Below are 7,830 nucleotides of genomic sequence, written 5' to 3'. Positions count from 1 at the left end.
CCTTTTTGAGGATTGGCCAGATAATTATAATTGAACGTGATAAATGTGACATATCCCCACTGAAACATATATCAATTGTTAGGCATGCTGCATATTACATAAAGCAACAAGCAGATAATTGGAAGTAATTGATCACTACCCTACTAATGCTGCTGATTGCATTTCCATCTTGTTTTACTTTGAAAGCCACTGGATCAATGGATGAGTACACGGATGAGATCATTATGTTTAAATAAAACGATGTGACCATGTTGGTTTCCATTAGATAGCACAGCCACAAAGTAGAAATTGACTATATATGGTAAAAATGGCAATTTGGTCTAAGTATAAGGTTATCAGTGTGGTTAAGGTTAGGTTCAAATCAAATTTTAAGAAGATCGATTGTAGAAATATGCGGGGTTTATAACTTTGTGGCTGTGGTAACTAGTGACAATCCTTTATGTTCCACTGTGAACTTTCCTAACTGTGCTCCCAGCCAGAAGATTAATCTCCATTATTTATATGGCTGAGTGTGGAGAGTTTTAATCATTAGCTAATGTTTTTTCCTTGATCATTTTGCATAATGAGTTATTAGAAAGCACTTCACTATGCATAATTAATGCAACCCCAAAAGCAGCAATAATTTATGCTCTGTTGAACTCCTTTATTCATCTTCTTTTGTAATTAACTCTAAGATGTTTTCCTTCATTCTAAAATGCATAACATTATTTATTTGTAGAGCATGGCGCTTGCAACGCCAGGGTCGTAGGTTCGATTCCCATGGGGGGCCAGTATGAAAAATTTATGCACTCACTAACAGTAATTCGCTCTGGATAAGAGCGTCTGCTAAATTACTAAAATGTAAAATGTAAATTTGCAGATGGAGTATTATGTTCATGTAATTGTTCACATTTTTGTGTAGTTGTTTAGAAGATACATTATTATTCATAATAGGGGGGAACTCAGGCCACATTTTTCTTTCTCAATTTGTTGACTGTTAAACTTCCCAAAGCCAGGCATTTTTGACAAGTTAGGACATGACCCTGGTATTTGACCCATAGGTTTGACTACTTGAAAAGGGTGCATAGTCTAAAAAGGCTTAACCCACAAGAGCTCAGGGGGAATTGAATTGGTATTTCAGTGGCTACCTAGTCAAAAACTCATATAGCTACTCTAACACGGAATTGCAATTTGCAAATGTTCATAAACGCATGCAAAACCAACTGCTTTCCAAGTAGCTCTTTGGTTGGGTATTTTGCCCATTTTATTAGCAGCAAAGATAGAAACATAGTAAGAATTTCATACAAGCATTCCAAAGCACAACATTCTTACTGTGCTCTCCATACCTGTGCATCCCTAGTATGCCTACTTCCGGGTCACCTGTGTGCCCTAAATACATGTGACCAGTGACCCAACATGCACTCTACTGTAAAAAAATTATGTGGAATGTACTAAGACCTTCATATACACAATCATTGACTGAGACAGACAAACTAAATAGACAACAACACTTCTTCTTCAGTGGGGTTTATCGGCGGTTGGCATCCAACGTTATGGTGCATTACTGCCACCTACTGTCCTAGAGTGTGGCCAGAGACAGGGAGAAACTAAATCCTACCGTTGCTCTTAAAAACGTTTTTTTTATTTTTATTGACACTATATCTAATGACGTTCTACTCAATATACTCTTTAAACTAATTTCCTGTATCCCCTTCTCCCTCATACTAGATAGATCTCATCCTCTCTCTTTCCCTCTGATACTGCCCACACTGTAGCAATACATGCTCCACGGTCTCTGTTTCCTGACAATCACACTTTCCTGTTGGAGGCTTTCTTATCACATTTAATGTCTTATTCAACTGGCTGTGTCCCACCCTTAATCTTGTAAAAATTGCTTCCTCTCTTCTGTACCTTCCTGCCATCCTCCCCTCCCCTACTTGAAATAAATGCCTTCCCTTATCTCTATTCCACTGCTCCTGCCATCTCTGCACCATCACTGTATGTATCAGTCTTTTTGCCTCTGCCTTGCTCATTGAAACTTCAACATCAACATCCCCACTACTAAGTGCTTGTTTAGCCTGTTCATCTACTGCCTCGTTCCCCTCCACACCCACATGGGCTGGGACCCAAGTAAATCTTATCTGAACACTCATCTGTTTAATCCTGCCATAGGTTTAGACAACAACACAACAACCATAGGCCTAAAGTAGGCCAAAATGGCTCCTACATGGATATTGTAGCAGTAGCCTATTACCACAGATAGAACAATGAGGTTAGTTATAAAAAATATTTGCTATTACTATGGCTAGGGATGATTATTAAAAAAATTTTTTTTAAACTATTAATGCATATACTGGTAACCAATCTACATTTGTGTACCGTGTAGCTCAATTGGTAGAGCATGGCGCTTGCAGCGCCAGGGTTGTGGGTTCGATTCCCACGGGGCCAGTATGAAGAAAAAATTATGCACTCACTAACTGTAAATCGCTCTGGATAAGAGCGTCTGCTAAATGACTAAAATGTAAAATTTCAAACGATTTTAAGTTTAACCAAAATTGACTTTTGTAAAATGTCTGACAAAATGCTTTTGAGTGAAAACTGGTTTTCAATAATCAGGCAAATTATGGTACATTCCCAAAAAATCAGAATTATTTATTAATCCAAAAACATTTCCCGACACCCGCCGCGCTTTAAACCATCAAATCCCGCTTCGAGCTGGCCTCCTCCCGATTGGCGCTTTTGAAAGGCATCGAGCGACGTGATTGCTTGGTTTTGAAAGCCCTGAAGCGCCGCGGCCAATTCGAAAAGAATGCACCCACCCAGTACTGTAGCTGACTGCAAGAGAGCCACCTTCATTTTCCACCCGACCACGCATTCACCTAGCTAGTTAACGTAGCTACAGTCAAGTTACACAACGAAATTGGAAGGTAGTTATATATGTACATGTGTCACCTTTTTTAGGTACATGTAGTTATAAGGTTTATTTGGTCGATTGTATTGTAGCAGTTGTCATCATGAAATTTACAATTTAGCTCGCTAGCATTGAGGGAAACGTTTGCACAGCGTGTAAAAACAAGGATATTGGAAATTATTACTAATAAGGTGTCACATCACATGTCACAAAGTAATGCCTGTTTTTTTTTCTTCTAGCTTTTACTATCGAATAATGATGCTAGCTAATGTAATGTCTATCTTGTTTAGTTGGCTAGCTAGCTACCGAAATGTTAACTGTTAGCCAGCTAACGCGTTAGCTAGCTATTCTTTTCACATTCGCTAACTGCAAGCTTAATTTCCTATCACTTTTAAGATAGACAGTTCACACGATGTTTCACAGCTAACGTTAATGCTAACAAACACACATCCAGTTGGCTATTTTGACCTGTCGTTCATTTGAAATGGCATGAAAGGTTTGTTTTGTAGCTAACCTAGCCTGTTGTTTTTTCAGGGAACAATGGAAGATTACTTGAAAATAGAGAAAATCGGAGAGGGTAAGTTATGTCTTCAACTTTGGTTTGTTTTTCCCAAAACTCCATTCGGAGTCTGCGCTATCTAGATTTGTGTGCATGTCATTTGAATTTTTTTTTTCTTAGTCATTTAGCAGACGCTCTTATCCAGAGCGACTTACAGGAGCAATTAGGGTTAAGTGCCTTGCTCAAGGGCACATCGGCAGATTTTTCACCTAGTCGGCTCGGGGGTTAGAACCAGCGACCTTTCGGTTACTGGCACAACGCTCTTAACCACTAAGCTACCTGCCGCCCCGTGGCACATCCTTTTGTTATGACAACCTATTCACTATACCTAATTCATCAAGTTAACTACTAGCTACACACCATAGTAAATAATTATTGTACCTGTGATTTCCAGGTACCTATGGGGTGGTGTACAAAGGCAGACACAAGTCGACAGGCCAGGTGGTGGCAATGAAGAAGATCCGCCTGGAGAGTGAGGAGGAGGGAGTGCCAAGCACAGCTGTTAGAGAGATCTCTCTGCTCAAAGAGCTAGCACACCCTAATGTTGTACAGTATGTAACAGTCTGTTTGTGTTTGTGGGGTTCCTAAGGTGTTTACAGTTGCCAGACAGCAAGAGAAGTAGACATGTGATTCCTGTTATCAGTTCAAAGCTCAGACACATCATTATGCTGAAAAGGCCAGGGCAAGTCTGGCATTTGTCATATCATATGTCTACATCATATGTCTACATAAACAAATAGCCTATGTTTATACGTTTCCCGTGTGTTTTGTATCCAAACAGGCTTCTAGATGTGCTGATGCAGGAGTCCAGACTGTACCTCATCTTTGAGTTCCTGTCCATGGACCTGAAGAAATACCTAGACTCTATCCCCTCGGGCCAGTACATGGACCCCATGCTTGTGAAGGTATGGACCCCACTGAGGGTATGGCAGTCATGATGCACACAACCTTGTTTGGATCACTTTTTTCACTATCTGCTCTTACATTTTAGTCATTTAGCAGACACTCTTATCCAGAGCGACTTAAAGGAGCAAATAGGGTTAAGTGCCTTGCTCAAGGGCACATCTACAGATTTTTCACCTAGTCGGCTCAGGGATTAGAACCAGCGACCTTTCGGTTACTGGCACTACGCTCTTAACCACTAATCTACCTGCCGCCCCTCTTGATACTACTGAGTACCTTAAAAACTTAAATTAAACGCTAAGTCTCAAATAGCCGCCTGTTCCTTTTAATAGCCGGGCATCGGTACACATTTGGCAAATAAACACTGGGTCTAAATGATTTGTTGACAAGGTTACCATGGATACAGCTCTGATATTCCTGCATAATGATCAGGGTGAAAGTAAAGGAGATCTAACACCACTGTGAATGACAGTAGGGCCTCTGACTTCGCTTTTAGTACAGGCTAGCTTGACAAATTCCTAGAGCACAATGGGTTTTCAGATGGCACACTACTGTTGAAAATAGAAGCCTTGCTCAACTAGAAGCCTGTCTCTAATAAGCACCGGTTGTGTTCAGTGATTGAAGCAAATAAACGCCTGGGCTATTCATTGAAGTTTTATGGTATACCAACTTAGTGTTTTAGTCCAAGTTGTATCGGACTGTAAAGTGTTTCTCGCCAGTAGGTGAAATTTAACCCTCTGCTACTATCTCCCCTCCATCCAGAGCTATCTGTACCAGATATTGGAGGGCATCCTGTTCTGCCACTGTAGAAGGGTCCTCCACAGAGACCTGAAGCCCCAGAACCTGCTGATTGACAACAAGGGAGTGATCAAGCTGGCAGACTTCGGGTTGGCCAGGGCATTCGGGGTGCCAGTCCGGGTATATACCCACGAGGTAAGACATAACACCACATAGTTAATTTCCAAAGATCATTAGCAGTAGTTTATTTTATTTATTTATTTTACCTTTATTTAACTAGGCAAGTCAGTTAAGAACAAATTCTTATTTACAATGACGGCCTACACCGGCCAAACTCGGACGACGCTGGGCCAATTGTGCGCCGCCCTATGGGACTCCCAATCACAGCCGGTTGTGATAGAGCCTGGAATCGAACCAGGGGGTCTGTAGTGACGCTTCAAGCACTGAGATGCAGTGCCTTAGACCACTGCGCCACTCGGGAGCCCAGTGATGGGAAATTAGGCTCTTTTTACTGACTCTGATCTTTTCAACTCGTTCAGTCAAAAGAACAAATCCTTCGACTAACTTCGTTCAGTAATGCCCAGAGCTCGCAGGACCTCCAACCAGCGAACGATGAACAAAAAAACTTGAAAGAATCATGATTCTACAAGCCTCTCGTTCACCATAGGGGCTTGTTATTGGACCGGTCATTTGTGACTGAGACTTATAAAGGTGTGCTTTAGACACGTGGTGTGCTTTAGTCCCGTGTAGCTCAGTTGGTAGTGCATGGCGCTTGCAATGCCTGGGTTGTGGGTTCGATTCCCACTGGAGACCAGTATGGGGGGGGGAGTATGCACTCACTAACTGTAAGTCGCTCTGGATAAGCGCGTCTGCTAAATGACTAAAATGTAAATTGCTAGGCATACAAAAAATATTGTTTACTGATACCTTTTTAAATGAGTTTTAGTTGTGGCCGCAACCGGAATAGATTGTGAACTGACTCTTGGCGGAATGACACTGTTTGACGGAGAGATTAGCACAATATCGTTAGCGAACTGCAGCAGCCCCGCCAAATGATTCGTTCTCGAGTTCGGGTGTTGAGCAAAGGCAGGCTGTGTATGTTTTTGGTTCTACATAGCTGTGTCCATCGAGTTAACATTCAATAATCAATTAATAGCATTAATTCTTGCGCCTTGCGATCAGTTATCAGTTCTAAACATGTATTTTTCTCCTCTATGCTGCCTTCATCATGATCTATTTTCCCTGGCGCACATGATAGACAGTTGCTGGTCGGAGCACGTCTCCGGAGACACTGAGGCGGAGGAGCGCATATTAATCCTACTGTAGAATTGATGGCGACCAGTAGGTCAAACGAAACAAACTAAAATGAACGAGTTACTCTGAATAATTAGTCGTGACTCTCGAGTTAGTAAAAAGTTGTTCAAAAAGAATGAATCGTTCTTGAACTGCACATCACTAATTAGCAGACACACATGTAAAGTTAGGCTATCATAAGGGGTGTGTATGCACACGTAGATTAATGGCATCATTTGTCTGTGTCCAGGTTGTGACACTGTGGTACAGGGCTCCTGAGGTGCTGCTGGGGGCCCCACGGTACTCCACCCCTGTGGATGTCTGGAGTATTGGGACCATCTTTGCAGAGTTGGCCACAAAGAAACCACTTTTCCATGGAGACTCAGAGATTGACCAGCTTTTCAGGATCTTCAGGTATATTTGCATACGAGTATACACATCTGTAATATAACCAATCCTACTACTAGCAACATCTAGATTGGTTAATCAATAAGTTTGTTGTAAACAATGTAGATCTTTGATCATAGATTAGAACATTTGATTGATCTGTCATGGGCAACGAGCCATTTAAAATAATTGACACAGACAAGTTAGACAGTCAACACAGAGATAATTGCTCCATGATGTTCATACAGCATTGTCTTGAATGAAGTATATATCAAGCATCGTTGTCTCCTCCTGTTTCAGGACCCTTGGTACTCCCAACAATGACATCTGGCCAGAGGTGGAGTCTCTGCCTGACTACAAGAACACGTTTCCCAAGTGGAAGTCTGGGAACCTGTCTTCCATGGTGAAGAACCTGGACAAGAACGGCATTGATCTGCTCGCTGTAAGATGATTTCACCATTCTCCTTGTTTTTATTTAGATTGATTCATTATGAAACATTGTTGCTGTAGAAGCCCAGTGCACATGTGTCTTTTTCAAGGGGCTGGTTGTGTTTCTGTTTTGGATAGTATTAGTGATATTGAAGTGACCTATTGTTCCATCAGCCCAGCAGTAGCCTTTAGGATACACATAAAAATGACCATGTCCCACCTTCTGTAGAAGGTTATGAAGTGAAACATTATTTCTTCCTCTATTAAAGAAAACGCTAATCTATGACCCACCCAAGAGGATTTCTGCCAGACAGGCTATGAGCCATCCATACTTTGACGACCTGGACAAAACCACTCTACCTGCCAGCATGGTCAAGATGTAAACGCCTCACAGCTTGACTCAAAGGACCTGAAAAAGAGTACAATTATGGAAGCGTATTGATCGTCTGGTTTTTTTGTATGTTTTTTTCCTTTGTTTGTCCTTTTTCTATCTACTGGTAAAATTAATAATTATGCTGTAAATAATGTTTAAAAAAAATATGAAACCGGTTTGGATCTAAAGTAACATGTACTAAAGGTTACATTCAAAAGTAGTATATTTTCAATAAAGTGCACTTTTCTAGATCCCATA

The 7,830-nt window shown here is 41.2% G+C and overlaps 1 protein-coding gene across 2 annotated transcripts; it reads left to right on the top strand.

Moving 5' to 3' along the window:
• The first annotated feature begins 2,765 nt into the window (after window positions 1-2,765).
• On the top strand, window positions 2,766-7,830 carry LOC121553483 (cyclin-dependent kinase 1). Of its 2 annotated transcripts, none has more exons than XM_041866612.2 (8): window positions 2,766-2,906; window positions 3,425-3,467; window positions 3,844-4,000; window positions 4,231-4,354; window positions 5,115-5,285; window positions 6,634-6,797; window positions 7,071-7,212; window positions 7,469-7,830. In XM_041866612.2, exons 2-8 carry the CDS (start codon window positions 3,431-3,433, stop codon window positions 7,580-7,582), a joined length of 909 nt encoding a protein of 302 aa, XP_041722546.1. In that variant the 5' UTR covers window positions 2,766-2,906; window positions 3,425-3,430; the 3' UTR covers window positions 7,583-7,830. The 2 variants fall into 2 exon arrangements, with proteins under 2 accessions (XP_041722546.1, XP_041722547.1); XM_041866613.2 differs by lacking the exon at window positions 2,766-2,906 and adding an exon at window positions 2,922-3,103.

Source organism: Coregonus clupeaformis, chromosome 37 (assembly GCF_020615455.1).
Source record: "Coregonus clupeaformis isolate EN_2021a chromosome 37, ASM2061545v1, whole genome shotgun sequence".
In the NCBI taxonomy this organism is placed as follows: domain Eukaryota; kingdom Metazoa; phylum Chordata; class Actinopteri; order Salmoniformes; family Salmonidae; genus Coregonus; species Coregonus clupeaformis.
This window is presented reverse-complemented; position numbering and strand designations above follow the sequence as displayed.

Excerpts from the sequence above, each read along its gene's own strand:
- LOC121553483 (XM_041866612.2), top strand. The coding sequence starts at position 3,431 with ATGGAAGATTACTTGAAAATAGAGAAAATCGGAGAGG. Across the intron at positions 5,286-6,633 it reads TCCGGGTATATACCCACGAG|GTTGTGACACTGTGGTACAG; the intron begins GTAAGACATAAC and ends GTCTGTGTCCAG. Across the intron at positions 7,213-7,468 it reads ACGGCATTGATCTGCTCGCT|AAAACGCTAATCTATGACCC; the intron begins GTAAGATGATTT and ends CCTCTATTAAAG.